This window comes from Penaeus monodon, chromosome 9 (genome assembly GCF_015228065.2).
Source record: "Penaeus monodon isolate SGIC_2016 chromosome 9, NSTDA_Pmon_1, whole genome shotgun sequence".
In the NCBI taxonomy this organism is placed as follows: Eukaryota; Metazoa; Arthropoda; class Malacostraca; order Decapoda; family Penaeidae; genus Penaeus; species Penaeus monodon.
Genome location: NC_051394.1, coordinates 38,948,714 through 38,965,948, shown reverse-complemented (window position 1 = coordinate 38,965,948; position 17,235 = coordinate 38,948,714). Strand labels below are relative to the sequence as shown.

Here is a 17,235-nt window from a genome sequence, read left to right as displayed (position 1 = left end):
AAATTATATAATATAAAAAAAAGCTAATAAAATATATTTTAATATTATTTATTTTTTTCCGAATATATCTGCAAAATAAAATATATGTGTGTTGTGTGTGTGTGTGTGTGGTGTGTGTGTGTGTTTGTTGGTGTGGTGGTGGGTGGTGGGTGGTGTGTGTGTGTGTGTGTGTGTGTGTGTGATAGTTTCTGCACATCATCATTGAAGATCATGAGCGATAGGAAGGAGGTTGGGGCAAAGCCTAAAATAGGAAAGTTTTAGTTGAAAGAAAAGAAAAATTATTTTGTGGATTAAAAAATTTGATGGTCAAAACAAATAAATGTGCCAGACATCAAATTATGATAAAGTATTGTGGCAAAAAGTTAACAATTAGGATAAGAGGACAGATGGGGATGACGAAGAGAAGGAAAGTAGAAGAAATGACCATGCAAAATTAGTCAAGAGCTGAGGCAGGGGTGATCCCAACATTGGGCCTCGGTATCCATCTCCTAAGCCTCTCCCTGGACAACAAGCAAGGGATGGGGGGGGGGGGGGAGAGAGAGAGAGAGGAGAGAAGAGAGAGAGAAGAGAGAGAGAGAGGAGAGAGAAGAGAGAGAGAGGAAAAAGAGGAAGAGAGAGAGAGAGATGAGAGAGAGGAGAGAGAGAGAGAGAGAGAGAGAGAGAGAGAGAGAGAGAGAAAGAGAGAGAGAGAGAGAGAGAGTACATCAAATCAAAATTTTTAAAGATGGTTTTAGATTTTGCGTTGTTAAAGAAGTAAATGCTGAGCAGTTATAATCAACAATATTATGATTACAATAAATCTAAATAAAATATTAACATTTAGGTAAAGATAATAAACACTTTATTATTTATAGGTTACATAAATATTATACATACAATCAAAGCAAGCCTAAACTATTATGAATGATATTCAATAATCTTTGGGTACCTTTCAAGAGTAGCTTACGAAGTGCAGTCCACATAACCTGCTTTCATTACTTCAAAAGCATTCTGAACATATCATCATCATATGCTATGCTTTCACATGTTCTGATAATGAAACTTTGCAGCTAGCAAAGGAAAGAATATATTCATTCTAGCAACATGAACTTTTACATGATATCAGTTCATTGTGATTACACAGTGATTAAGCCTTGAAATCAAATCTTTCCAAATCAAAAAAATATCTATTGTACCATTAGCTGAACAGGGTATTGGTTTCATTAATTTGGAGTTTAAAATAACATTTCCACACAACCTCTTTTAGCCTTTCATTATGGGGAAAAAAAATAAAATTACAAAAGAATATAATAGACAGGTATTAACAAAGTGTTGATGTAAAGTGCATCTCTATTTGTAAGACTCAGTCAATATGATTTTGATTTAAACAGCTCTCACAGAACAAATCCTTCATCTTTGGCAAGTTCTATGTTCATTAACCGATTGAAAGTGGTACCTCGGTTTATGAACAAAACTCATAGTAGTCACAATTCATAGAAACCATTACCTAAACCTAAAAGGTATGTCAATAACTTGTATTGAGTGCTACAATTCCACAGACAAATGTTACATCTCCATAATGTTTTTTGTCACACTGTATGATAGCTGTCAATTCTGGTTACAGACAGGATCAAGTAAGACCAAGTAACTACATATACAACATAATTCTTTTTTTTTTTTAAATTCTGAAGACTTATTTCTTTCACTCTCTCTTTCCAGTTCAACAATCTATCGACACCACTTGAGGGGAAAAAATATAGCAACTAGATAAAAACCATGTGTTAAGAAATGAAGAAAAGTTAATTACTTTTCTCTATGTAAAAAAACTAAACAAAAAAAAACAAAAAAACATTAGAACATTATGAAGACTTTCATCATCCTAGGTTATATTCAAAAAATCTTATTCATATTCATTTACTGGGAAAATGAGATTTACTCATTCTTGCATCTCAAATCCATAGCCATTTCATATGACAGTGAAACCTCGGTAACCTGAAATAATTACAACCTTAATTTTGCTTTGACACCCGAACAGTAACAAACACAAACAGAAAACTAAGACAGCAGTTTCAAATAGCTACTGCTATGGTATGACCATTTAAAGAATCAGTCTGTGTGTTTGAAAATTAGGAAAGATCACAGGTATTTCATCCATTAAAAGAAAACTTACTTCATTCATAAAATTTCAATTCAGCGAAGTTCCATTATATATTGTAACAGTAAATTCCATACATCTAAAAACCTACAACAAAAGTCTTTACTATGAAAAAATTAAATAATTAATAACATATAATAGTAATGAAATATCATCTATGATACTTAAATTCTGAACAGTTATCTACCCTCCTAAAGTCTGTACGCCAAGATCTCCAACCCAGAACACTACAACCTTACATATGCAGCCCTACAATACTATTACTGGTGTACAATGCAGGTAATTTTTACACTTTGAAGCAGACTACTATCAACTAACTTAAACACTGACGATACTCTTTTGTCATATCTCATGGTTACTAAGAATGGGAAAGCTATTAATATGACTAATATTAGTTTTCTCTACAAAAGAGAAATTGGAAACAAATATTAAAACAAAATATCACATTTCAAAGTAATCTTTTTGTATGACAATTCACGAAACATGTGCTAAATAATGATGAAAAGTTGTTATTGTGGATGCCACATTTTCAAACCTTATCAATATCTGTGTTTCTAATATTACACTGTTCTATCAATGAACTTGTGCCTTTGTAATAATTTTTAGTACTTCTGTTGTTTTAAAAGCAAGCCACGAGAAAAGACAAACTACTGATTGAAGATGTATGACAATTAATTCAACAAACAAACAAACCACATGAATCGATAAGAGGCAAGCTGGTAATTAATTTTCTGATGCCCCATGGAAATCTTAATAAACCAGTTACCTAGTGTGACTAGCAGTGCCAGTATTCCTTAAACAAATACTGACAAGCTACTAAAAGTGAAAGGCCAGCTTTGAGGACTGTTTCAATGCAATCTAAAGCTATACTTCCTGAAATCTAGTAAAGCTTGCAGTATGTACATGATGCTATCAGTTTAAAGAAACTTGGCAAGCCACACTATGAACTGTGAGGACACCTTTAGAGAAGTCTCCTACACACCTTCTACTTCTCCACTAAATAGTGTGGCTGTCATTATAGAAAAATAAAAATGACTCTGCTGTATTTCTTGGAAACCACAGAATCATCTTTTTTTCTCAGGGCAAAATATCTTGCTTCAATGTGATCTTGTCCCCAGTCGACATCTATCAAACACTAAAATTGCATACACTTATCTAACATCAAGTCTTCAAAAAATATTCCCCTCACAAGCATTTAATGATGGAAAAAAGGAGGGTTTATATCCAAGGAATATATGGAAAGCACTTTCTGACTGTAAGAATCTGATATTTTTAGATACATAAACTTTCAGTACCTTTCACTCATTGGTTCTCAAAAATTGGTTGTCCATTCTGATTACAAACATCCAATGGGCTAAGTCACTATCATGCCTTTTCATCAACCAAAACAAATTCTATCCATAAGTGTGGCAGACTAGTTAAGACTAATCCATTATACATAATACTGAAATAAAAAAGTACTCAGGATAAAAAAAAAATAATAAATAAACTAATAAATCAAAAAGGCTTTTATAACCTAGCCAAAGAGCTAAAGCTCAGTAACACACAACCAAATCTAAGAGCCTATAAGTATATATTAGTCTAGTGCAGCTATTTTGTACCACACTTTTCTGTAAGCTAATTGTGCTTAGCCATGTCTAATAGTTAAAGATCATCCTCATACATCTATTACCTTTGTAAGTACAGTTTTTGAAAGTGGGGAAAAAGGAAAAAACAAAAAGAAAGAAAGAAAAAATAAAATGATACAGCAATTTTTTGAGGTGTACAGTAGCTATGCAAAAATAAATCATAGTGATAATCATTAATAACTTAAATACACTGAACATAAACTTTACATCCTTTCACTTCATTTTACACATCATGTACACAATGTAATCATTCTTACTATAACAGCAAAACACAAAATGTTAGCTCTGTCAGCAAAACAGTCAAGAATGTTCTAACCTCTCTTGAAGGTTAGACGATCTCCACAAAACACTTCACAGTCTTCTGCAAAATTGACTTTCATCCTAGTAAGATAAGGCTTGCGGTACACCATTAACTGTTTTGGATTTGAGTACATCGTTTTCAAAGGTCATGACAGTTTCTTGGCCACCCTCTGAAACCTTCTTGGTGGTAATTTTCTTGCCATTAATGAATTTTGTTGAGGTGGAAGTGCGTTTCATGCCAGGACCCCCAACTGTGGCAAAGGACTGCGAGGAAAATGAGGTAAAGCCACCACCACCAAGAGTGTCAAAATCTGAGAAAGGTGAAAACATCCCTGCCCCAAAAAGAGTGCCGAAAGGATTGAAGAAATTGCTGCTGATGGAATTTGGATGGCTGAGATGATGTGAGAGAGAAGGGTCTGAACTTCCTCTGTGTCTGCCTTGCCGACGGCGGCGACTGTGGTTGTCAAAGGGGTCAAAGCTGAACAATTCTGCAAAGGGATCGCCGCCAAAGAATTCTCTAAACACTTCTTCAGGGTCTCTGAAAGTGAACGTTGGGAAGGTGTAGTCGAAATCATCGTCATAGCGATAGTGGCCATGGTGACGTGCTGAGCGGGATGTGCGAGGCCTTGTAGGTCCAGGTCCACCTCCTGTTTGAAGTCCTTCTTTGCCAAATTGGTCATAAATCTGAAAGGAAAATAGCTATTACCATTTACTACTGAAGAAACAACATGAATTAAACCAAGAGTATTATTACTTTATGGTGATCAAGAAATTTTGAAAAATAGCAAATACAATACCTACTTTAACGGATAATATAATTTCTTAAAGAAACCATCATTAACCCTTTTCCGACGGGTAGTATTCATAGTGGCCCGGGCCCCACTGCCGGGGGCTTATATTGTCGCCCTAGCATGCGCGACCACTCATGCCAAATACCAGCATCCCATGCCGTTTCTTCGTAATACTACGAAGACATGTTGTAAATATGTATGTATAAATTAAGACTGAAGGATATTTTTGATGTTATATAGACTCTATATTTGATCATTATTCGGTCTATAGTCCGAATAAAATAAGCAGTGTGTGGCATCATGGAGTTGAAATCTTTTTTTTTTTTTGCATGGTAAAAATGAAAGTGTTAAAACCGACTTAATCACACTTTCAGTGGCAGAAAAATAATCTTTGCCGTGACTGTAACAAAAAAAAAAACTCATGGCATGTCCATACATACATTATGGCATATGCGTAAGTACCCCCGGCAGATGGTCCCGCCATGCCATGGCATGTGCGTACATGCCACCCGTCGGCAAAGAGTTAATGGCCATAAAATATAGAATTCACATATGCACAAAATGGTCATTCCCCAATTTGACCATTTACTTTGTTACTTTGTGCAACAAAAGGTATGTAAAAGAAACAAAAAATATTTAACAATGGGATTTAAAGCAACATCAGTATAGGTGGGGGAATCAAGCCCTGGTTCTCCAAATGAAGTCAGATAAAAAAAAAAAAAAAAATCTGAAATTTACCAAAATAATTAAAATAAATTACATAAATTTTTTGTGCTAAAAATGCCTGACAAGTGACAGTATGATCTCTCTACAGAGATGTATTTTCTGGTCAATGTAGACTTTAACCCTTTCCCGACGGGTAGTATTCATAGTGGCCTGGGCCTCGCTGCCGGGGGCTTATATCGTCACCCTAGCATGCGCGACCGCTCATGCCCAATACCAGCATCCTTTTCTTCGTAATACTAAGAGCCTATGTTGTATTCTCAAAATTATTATTTTCCAAGGTCTCTATTTGCCATATTTCCTGATAAATCAAGACTGTAGGATATTTTTGTTGTTATATAGACTCCAAACTTGATCATTATTCGCTCTATAGTCTGACTAAAATAAGCAGTGAGTTATTTTATAAGATAACTTTAGTTTCAACAGGTTTATACTATCACTTCCAAATAGATATACTTTTATGTTCAGTGTTTTCATAAAAACATGATTTTTTTTTTTTTTTATACATATTGGTATTTTATTCGTGCGTTTTATTCATCACTTCGTGAATACTATATAATATCTCTGGCCAATGTAGTCGATTACTGACGTGATTTTTTTTACGCTAACCTCATAAGCCAAAAAAAAAACAAAAAAACTCATGGCATGGCCATACATACACCATGGCATGTCCATACATGCCCCCGGCAGATAGTCCAGGCATGCCATGGCATGTACGTACATGCCACCTGTCGGGAAAGGGTTAATATCAATCAATTTTCTCATCAAGCCTAGTTCCCAAGGCCCCCAAATACGGAATAAAGATCAACTCCCTAAATCTTGCTTTGTTTATTAACCATAAAAAGATAAAATCAAATTATAAAATACTCAGTGAAAAAATAACTATCCTTGAAATATAGTGACAGTGCATCTTCCTGTCCAATTTCACTGAATTTGCTAAGAAAATAGGAGGCAAATATGGGTTCTAAGTCACATACTGAAGGAATGTGTAGAATTGGTGTGGTGATATATAAAATAAGTTCTCTCTTTCTGCAGATTCCATTGGCAATGCTCTCTCTCTCTCTCTCTCTCTCTCTCTCTCTCTCTCTCTCTCTCTCTCTCTCTCTCTCTCTCTCTCTCTCTCTCTCTCTCTCTCACACACACACACACACACACACACACACACACACACACACACACACACACACACACACACACACACACACACACACACACACACACACACACACACGCAAAAAAAAAAAAAATACCATTGATGTATTTCCTTTCCTCACCAACAATTTCCTTTTATGAAAAAAATAAATGACTAGTCTCAGTAATTTCAGTTTGGTTCATACCAAAATTGTCATATGACTGAGGGGTTCCTTCAAGCAAAAGTGTGAAGCATAATTATCAAATGTTAATCTCACCCAGAATCCATGTTTTGCTTCCAATACTAAGGAGCCAACTGATAAGGGTCATACTCGAACATCACAGAACTCACAGAGCATATGATGACGTAGGTGACCATAACATAACGTAATTAAAACACAAGACACTTAACTTACCTTCTTTTTCTTTTCATCACTTAATACTTCATAAGCTTCTGATATTTCCTTGAATTTTTTTGTTGCCTCATCTTGGTTGTCCGGATTTTTGTCAGGGTGCCATTTGAGTGCCAGACGACGATATGCCTTCTTGATGTCTGCCTGGGAAGCACTCCGGTTCAATTCAAGGACTTTGTAGTAATCCACCATTGTGGAATGTGTCTGTTGATAAGCAGCAACATTAGTATGATAATATCCAAGAAAGAAAGAAAGAAAAAAAAAAATTACGTGAACAAAACATTTTTCCATCCTAGTGTTCTTGGGTTCATTTTAGTGAATCAATATAGAGTTTAATAATAATAATAATAATAATAATAATAATAATAATAATAATAATAATAATAATAATAATAACAACATTGCTTTCATGCTGCAATGGTTAAAGTCAAGGCTGTTCACTAAAATTGCAAGTTCATCACCTGAAGAAAAAATTGAATATTATCGAGCTGCAGAGAGTGAGATGAAACCTTTTTTTGTGGCCATTAACCGTAACCAATAATCTCAACCAAGGTTAGTAACACTTCTGTTGGAGTTGACAGCTGCAAATAAAATAGAATAGAATTGACCACAAACTTAAGAGCTATGCAAAGTGCACTGCTCAATTAAAATATATAGCAAATAAAATCAATAAATATTGTGAACAGACACTACCCATACATGTTCAGGGTATCTATGAAGATGCTAGCCTAATCAGTCATAACTACCAAAATAAAAAACATTTGTCTAGTATTATTGTTTTATTACACCTACTGAAAATATATTTCATAGCCATATTTTGCTTTTATTTTTGTAAATATAAGTGAAATTGGCAAGAAACTACTGTGCTGATGGTTATTAGGAGCAAGTCTAGACCAGATGTACACTTTGATTTTTTTTTTTTTTTTTTTTTTTTATATATAATCAAAATGGGAACTCAAATACAGTATGCTTATATTTTTCATCTTACATAGGGGCTTTCCAAACAAAAGTGGTAATAGATAAAGAATGTGTACCCACAGCAAACCAGAAACTGCCTTCTTTGCACTAAATCTCATTGCATCATGACACCAAGTACTGTCTATTTTCTATCTTCTCACATGCTTCTTTCAACTAATAAACAATATCTAAGGAAGGATTAGAATAAACACAAGTATGAAACATTTTTACACAAAATCCAAGCAAATTTATAAAAAAAATTATGCTTTTAAGTTTAGGGCAGAACTATGAATAAGACAAATTGGATAAGATAATTATACTAATTAAACTCGACAGATCAGCTTTGTTGCTTCCAAAACTGACTGTAGCCTTCCTGTGTCCATTAATATCAATAAATACATCATAAATGCTGGCTATAAGGTTTTATTATAACATGAAAGGAGATTACCAGACCCATTTTCTTTTGCTAAAATCTATGCTTTAGGATCCCTTATTAACCCATAACTGACGGGTAGCATTCATAGAGGCCGGGGCCTCGCTGCCGGGGGCTTATATCGTCGCCCTAGCATGCGCGACCACTCATGCCAAATACCAGCATCCCATGCCGTTTCTTCGTAATACTACGAAGATATGTTGTATTTTCAGTTTCATTATTTTTTACAGTCTCTACTTGCCAAACTTCCTGATAAATCGAGACTGATGGGTATTTTTGTTGTTATATAGACTCCATAGTTGATCATTATTCGGTCTATAGTCCGAATAAAATAAGCAATGTGCGGCATCATGGAGTTGAAATCGTCGGTTTGTTGCATTTTTTTTGTTTGTTGCATGGTAAAAATGAGAAAGTGTTAAACCGACTTAATCACACTTTCACTGCAAAAAATAATCTTTTGCCGTGATTGTAACAAAAAAAAACTCATGGCATGTCTATACATACTCTATGGCATGTGCGTACGTGCCCCCGGCAGATGGTCCCGCCATGCCATGGCATGTGCGTACATGCCACCCGTTGCAATGGGTTAATGCTTATTGACAAATAAACTTAAACCGGTCAGTTGTCTTAACAGAAATTGCCTTTATGTATGTCCAGCAATTGAACTAAACGTGAATCCCAGAAAACCACAGGAAGCCTTGATGACAACACAGCAATTGGCTGATGTTGCTATTGCTGATGTGGAATCAACTAACATTTTTTCACGGAAAATTTGTTTTACAGACTGCAGAAGAGATGTAGCAGGAGAGGCTTGAGGTGCACCAGAGATATCTTATAGTGAAATCCTATCAGTCTGACACTCCTACAGTGGACACAGAAGCTAGTGATGCCTATGCTTCAATCAGACAGACAGAAAGAGGGAAGGATAAAGAATGTATGAATAACTCAATGAAGGAAAGAGAGAAAGGGGTAAATTCTGAAGTATGAAAAAGGGAAAGGGAGGGAGACACAATCAATGAATAAGACAGGGAAACAACAAGAATGAGAATCCATTGGATTCATATATAAATATGAAGGCTTTGCTTGCTATATTTGTCTGTCAAATAACTATCATTACCTTTTGGCACAAACAATAATCACTACAGAGCCAATTCTATTTGCAGATGAAACTTACATTGGAGAATTACCTCACAAAGTGCTAACAAAAGTAAAACCCTCAACAAACACCTTACTACTTTCCATATATCACTTTCAGCAATTTGTAGATCTGGACAAAATGTTAAAAGACTGGCCCAAATACAGTCATTACACTACATTAAAATCAGTAAGCATACTCAGCATTCTGAAAATTTGGTTTGCATTTCTCTATGGATATAAAGGAAGATTTCTTGTGAGTTGGCCATGTGACGGTAAGAAGGTTTAAATCATGTACCTTCTTATGTACATTCACATCCACTCTAAAGCTACGATAATTTCAACAAATTGACAATATCCAGTATGGCACAATTTTACACTGAATTAATATTTCACCACTCCAAATGCACTAAAACATCTCATTAATAGTATTCAGATCATCTAATAGGCCAAGATATGAGAAAATGTTTGATGACACTTTCTTCCATAGCACCAGTTCTCGTATATTCCCCCTTAAAAGCAGCAAAATACACTAATCAATTTGAAACAAAATTCCTTAAACCACAACTTCCTACACATTGCCATACAAGAACACCAAGCAATTCTATTTTTACCATAAAAAAAAAAGTTTTACAAAATACCTCAAAATACATACATAAATATAACACACTCAATATCTATACAAAATATCCAATAGAGTGTAGGATGCAAGCTGAAGATGAAATGGGAAATATATACATCAATATAAATAATGAGACTAGCAATTCAAGTAACAACAATACCAATTTTGATAAAAAACTAATAGCCTGCTAACACCAATTCATTGCTGCTGCTGCTGCTGCTATTACCAACACTACTACTATTACTACTATATGCTAATGAATGATAATACTGATACCAGTAACACTAAAATCATCGCAACAATGATGAAGCCCATTTCCTTCTCTAACCTCTTGTCAATGGGAACATGCAATGCCCACTGAAGTTTTGTTTTGTAAAAAGCTTATACATAGATAGCTCCTCAAGTGCTCAGCCAACCAGGAGTCAATTAGTAACCTACATGACCTCACCTGAATGCCCTTTTCCTTGATTTTTTTATTTATTTTTTTTTTAAACACTATTAAATTTGATAGTTTTTATATCATTGACACAATCTTAATTAATATGTTATTAGTAATATTAATAGCAATAAAAAAATACATAATTCAAGGAAAAGGGTAAATAGGCGAGATCTGTAGGATTATTAATTGGACTCCTTGATGACTAAGCATTTGTAGAGCCATCTATGTGACAATTAATAAACCAAATTCATAGTGGGCGTGGGTATCAGGAACAATGAGTGAAGTTAATATTTCATACAAAGTGAATAATAGTGTGATATAAAAGTCTAAATCTCTGGAATTTGAGGATTGCAATAAATAAATTCATTAATTATTAGTAACATTTATATATAACACTAAATATCAACTATGCTGCCAAAATGAAATAGTAATAAGGTTTGCACCAATCACCAAATTGCTCCAAAGTTAGTCCCCAAAAGCTATTCAAAATTCAATTGATCAGTTTTACAAGTAATGTTGATCTAGAGTGCCTTTGCTTATCTATTTTCACGTCTTTTAACTTGTTATTAAAAATGTAAGAGATGTAAGAGTTTACTGGCACCTTACCCACCGAGAACCAGGCCCCTAGCTTCAAAAGCTGTGGGAGAAACCGCCATAACAGATTTTTTGCTATTAAGCATCCACAGTGTGACATCAGCAGTTACTGGCCCTATCACAGTTCAACTTCCTCCGTCTTTATCACTGAAGGACTCCTCCTCCGGAATAATTAGAAAGCATGATGGTTTTGACGTATCTCGGCCCTGTACCCACGGTATGTCAAATTGAGTAAGTCCATTGTATTTTATATCCCAAGTTTTTGTCATCTAAACATTAAAGGCACTTAATTGCACTATTAATGGTATTTTAAGAATACTTATCTAATTTCCAATATGGTATGAAAAAAACCTGAATTTATTAGATTATATGTAGATTTATTGAAATTATTGTTTTTTTGCATACTCAGTAGATCATGGCGAGGAAACTGAAAATGATTAGCTCATTAATTCTTTGAAGACTGAGGTGTGGTCAGAAACAGCATCCACTCTAAATACATTTAGATGACTAAAAACTATTCCCATGTAAGTACCAAAAAGACGAGTAAGAAAAACTTGCCTCTTATCATTTTACCACAAACACATGAGCTGTAAACTACACACTTTGAAGTGATGCTCCAAACAAAAGATAGGTTAATACTTTTAAAATTCTCTCTCTCTCTCTCTCTCTCTCTCTCTCTCTCTCTCTCTCTCTCTCTCTCTCTCTCTCTCTCTCTCTCTCTCTCTCTCTCTCTCTCTCTCTCCCTCCCTCCCTCCCTCCCTCCCTCCCTCCCTCCCTCCCTCCCTCCCTCCCTCCCTCCCTCCCCTCTCTCCCTCTCTCTCCCTCTCTCTCCCTCTCTCTCCCTCTCTCTCCCTCTCTCTCCCTCTCTCTCCCTCCTCTCCTCCTCTCCTCTCTCTCCCTCTCCCTCTCTCTCCCTCTCTCTCTCTCCCTCTCTCTCTCTCCTTCTCCCTCTCCCTCTCCTCTCCCTCTTTTTTTTTTTTACTTCTCCTTTACTTTACTTTACTTTGCCCATATTATTTCATCAGAAGCATTGGGGTTAAATCATATTTTTGTTTGCGTCAGTCTACAATGATAGATATTAATTCATTTCCATGTATATGCATGTCCATATAATGAATATTCATTGGGTCAGGCCTCAAACTATTTTAACAAAATGAACATGATCTAAATATGAAAGAACTGTTAGTTGTTGTTAATATCAAACATCATAATTGCTCTCAAAATGAGGCAAAGCATTTGCAATTAATGTACAATGGATCAGTTGGATATACAACTCTGAGAGGCTGTACTCCAACTCTATCAATTTCTAACAGCAACAGCTCATGCTTTGCAACTCTACGTCAGCCATATAGAACTAACACTATTCCTAACTCAAATAAAACTGACAACAGTTTCATTAATCAGATATACTGCAGAGTGATAATTTACCAGAATGTAATAATTTAACCTTCACACTAATGCACATTAAGGATAGATAAGGCTCAAGAGATCTTGAGCTAATACTAATGAAAATGGAGACATATTGGTAAAATTGCAAGACAATCAAGTAAAGTCAGTAAATCAATGAAGTCTTAAAATTTTCTTTTTCAGTAAATTCATTAACATTTTACTTCTATGATAGTTTTATTGCAAACTGAAAATAATAATGATATATATGTTTTTTTTTACAATAATAATTTTTCACCTTTCACACTATATCAAAGGCCAAGAAACCTTCATCATGTATATTTTTACAAGATAAAAGCTTAGACTGGTTTCTTAATTGATGACAAATCATGCAGAAAGTTTACAAACCTTACCTACAATGGTGTGTTATTAATATCAATTAAATCAATTTAGATTTTCAGTTGCAAGAAAAAATATTTTAAAATCTTTTGAATAACCACTGCCCTGTGCTATTTATTTACCCTGAAGAAAAATTAATCAGATATTGAAATGTACACAATGGCAATGTATGGTATCAAGATTGAAAGCAGTGTGCATTTACATGCATAGGCCTATGTCATAGTAGTAGTAGTAGTAGTAGTAGTAGTAGTAGTAGTAGTAGTAGTAGTAGTAGTAGTAGTAGTAGTAGTAGTAGTAGTAGTAGTAGTAGTAGTAGTTATAGTAGTAATGCAAGTACAAGTAGTAGTAGTAGTATCTATGGCATCAGTTTACCCTTTTCCTTGATTTTCAGAAATATTTTCTATGATCTTAAATTGCTGATAGTAATGTCATTATGTCATAATAATGATAGTATCAATATTGATAACACCAGTAAAAAAAAAAAATAAATAAAAAAAAAATAAAAATAAAAAAATAAAAAAATTAAACCTCAAGAAGAGGTGAAATCAGGTAAACTGACTACTTGGTGGCCATCTATGTGTAGTGACATTATGCAGAACAATACTATAGTGAACATTACATTTTCCAAGTGGTGTTAGGTAGCTTCCATACTTTAAACCTTTAATAGTAAACAACAACTCTTCACACTGACAACAGATAATCAAGCCACTTGAAAGGTCTTGCTTAGTATTAGTTGTTATTCAACCCCTGACTCCCCATGATCTTTCCTCTGAAAGGTTGGCAGGTCATGAAATACAGAGAGGAATCTGCGTGATGAAAATATATACACAGACAAAACTATAGGCAATATCACTAACATACACAAACATTGCTGGAGGGAAAAATATCAACTGACAACTACTTTTTGTGTACAACATATTACTTTTAGAGTTTCACAGCTCTGTTGCCCTTGTCCCCACTAGCTTTCTGTCTATGCAACTGTTTGTTTGAAACACAATCAGCTTTATACTTACGGTATTTCCACATGTTTATTAATTCCACAATCAATATCATGATAGATGATCTGAGAAGGGCTATAAACAACTCCTCTAGCCATTTTTAATAATCCTATATTCATAAATGCTATTAACATCTGCACCATGACCAGCGTGCCTATATCTGACAATCTAAAATTTATTTGACCCAGTGATGAAAATAAACATTATTTAAAAATCAATCAAGTACCTTCTGAAATGTTCTGTTTCCTGCACAAACATCCCCAAGGCATAAAACTGGTTCATAGCAGTTTGGCTATGTTGTGACAAAGCTACATATAAAAATTGATAATCATAATTATAGGAATTATATATAAAGATGTAAAAAAGTAAAAAAAAAAAAAAAAAAAAAGTGAATGTTCCATTCACCAGTTATGCTGAATTCGTTGGGAAACTGTCACATGTATTTTGTTGTTTCAATTAACTTTCAGTTTCAAAGGATAGTCTAACGATGATGCAATGAATGATAACAAAAATTTAATCATACTGTACTCATGAATTTCTAACGATTGGCAGGAATTTACCTCAACACTACTTTTTAACCCACTGGTAGTTTAATATGCTTGTGCTGCCCACTGTAGGTTTGTTTTGTCAGTTTTGTTTACACTTAGATGGCTTCACAAAGGCTTAGTCACTAAGGAGTCAATTACTACCTGTTTACTCCACTCCTTGAATTTTCAGGGGGGAAAAAATACAGTTTCAGTTTCCTACCACCATGTAGTACAAGGTAATATTTGCCTATAATAGACAGATTGACCAAAATAAGATTTCATATATGGTACTACTTTTGCAATTTCACAATAAGGAAGTTGTACAACATGTAATAATTTGGAACACATTTACAGGAAATATGTGGAAATATAATAAAAGAAAAACCACACCCACTAATAAATGAAGAAAAAAGATCATGACAAATGCAATGTGGAGAGTAAGTCCATGGCAATATCTGAGGGCAGAACCCCGATAAGGAAACACGGCGATCGGATGGGGGTTTGGGGTGGAAGGCCTGGAGTAATCTCAGAGGGATGGGGTCACTTTGTAAACATTATAAATACTTTCATCTATATCAGTTGCAGTGGAAAAATAACGAGATATTCATGCATATTACAGTGTGGATAATTGAAAGATGGAATATTAATTGCAACCTTGGATGGCTAGGTGAATCTAAAAAATTACCTAAATATCTAATATTACTAATATATTTTGTCTATGTGACCAATATTGAGAATAAGAATAAGAACATAATCATAATCTTCACAATTATCACTATCATTATAAAATCTCTACCTGTATTAATATAACATCTATAATGCATGATCCGGTAGTTCTAGTAAATGACTCCTTGTGACTATGTGCTTGTGGAGCCATCTAAATCACATCAGACAAGCATGTAAACAAGCCTGGTGTCAACATGTTACTGGGATTCTACAAAGAATGAAAGAACTAAGCAGAGGAATTTTCTTATCAAACCAATGATACACTTCAGAGTTTAGTGATGGCTGATTGAATTCAAGATGTCCAAATAACATCACTGTACTTTCAACATCATTTGTAACCTGTCAATTATCAAATGATTATCATTAACTTGTCAACCCTGCCACTAATCACCAAGCTACCAAGTGAATCTTTACCTCAATTAACAGGTAAAAGCATATAATAATGACAAACTTGAGGCTTACCATTCATTACCCATGCATACTTTTAAGTCCTACTATGCAGAAAGCGTGATAAAAAGAATTAATGACAATTAGTATCACGTTATTTGCAATCTACTATTCAAATTTTGTTCCTATGGTGCAGAGTAATTGCAAGGTAAAATTAGAAGAGATTCCTAAAGTTTTACATGTATATGTTCTTATTGTTCAAATAAGGATTTTATGGTGTACTTTTCCATTTTCACGTTCACATTCACAACAAATAAATATGGTGTTTACAATGAAACCCTTGCGGCTTTCAAAATGGATTTTCTTTTTTCTCTCAATGATATTGATTGTGCTCTCAAAATATCCCTTTGTGCTCTCAAAATTATTACCTATTGCTATGATCTCTGACGGGGAATATACAATTGGAAGAACAACCCAACTATATGCAGTGTGAGCGAAATGCAACCACCTCCATAAATTACACTCCAGTAAAGGCTACCAAACCTACATCTTGCCCATTCTGGCCAGGCTGAGCATGACCTAGTTCCTTATGTGACAACAATTTGTCACGGCAGTCTATGGGCGCTGTATTGCCACATTCTACACATTTTGGAGACTTCTAAATGAGGGAAATTAGATAATGACAGTTGGCCTTTGACAAAGAAATGCAAAAAGCTTGGAGCAGGCTTGTATGTATTGAGTAAACATTTACCAATAATAATGCAACTGAATATGCATCACTATATATGTATGTGTTATAGAACAAACTTCCATTAAGAATGACTTCCAGTATATGCCACTTTACTTTTATCACTGCATTTCAATGAAAATTTAGCATATGTTAATCAATTTCAATCTGCACCTACATCTATGTATCTACCAACTTATCTACATTCTATTTCTTCTATCTACATATATATATACCAATGAAAGGTAATCTATACTAATTTAAACCTTGGCATAACAATACTACAACCAACTTAAATTGCAGAAATATAAAGTAAAAAAAAAAAATGCTGTAACCTAACCACTAACCAAACCACAATACAATCTAAAGTAGCAAAACAAATAAAGCAGCCACTGAACTTTCACTTTTCCCAGTCTACAACCATGAAAAAATGAATGAAAACCCAATTCAGGCAAAAGGTTTCTTCCATTTCACTATCCCAATTCAGCCATAATGTCACACCATTCATTTCACAGTTCAAAATACTTATATCACAATAAATCATCTAAATAAGCCACAAACCAGAATGGTCTTGGCTGTATAAATTGGCTATATCGATCTACTAGTTGGAATAATCGACAGTTGAATGCAAAAGGAATTCACTTCAACTTGTCTTCAATTAAAAACGGGTCCTGCTCTAAAACGAACGATAGACGAGAAATTCAATTGAAATTTATAACAGTCAAAAGATATGATTTGTCATGTAAACCGAACAACAAGCTAAGAATTCACCACTGATTATTTATG

General features: G+C 34.4%; 1 protein-coding gene across 3 annotated transcripts in view; it reads right to left on the bottom strand.

The window, feature by feature from the left end:
* Positions 1-818: 818 nt before the first annotated feature.
* LOC119577154 (dnaJ homolog subfamily B member 6-like) overlaps positions 819-17,235 on the bottom strand; it is a 17,014-nt gene continuing 597 nt past the window's right edge. For 2 of the 3 annotated variants that reach the window (XM_037924864.1, XM_037924863.1), the window contains exons 2-3: positions 7,124-7,324; positions 819-4,746 (exon numbers count right to left, since the gene is read on the bottom strand). In XM_037924864.1, the coding sequence (XP_037780792.1) occupies positions 4,144-4,746; positions 7,124-7,312 (792 nt within the window). In that variant the 5' untranslated portion in view covers positions 7,313-7,324 and the 3' untranslated portion in view covers positions 819-4,143. Of the gene's footprint in view, positions 4,747-7,123; positions 7,325-7,581; positions 7,702-17,235 lie in introns of all 3 variants that reach the window. The other variant, XM_037924865.1, reaches the window with a different exon arrangement.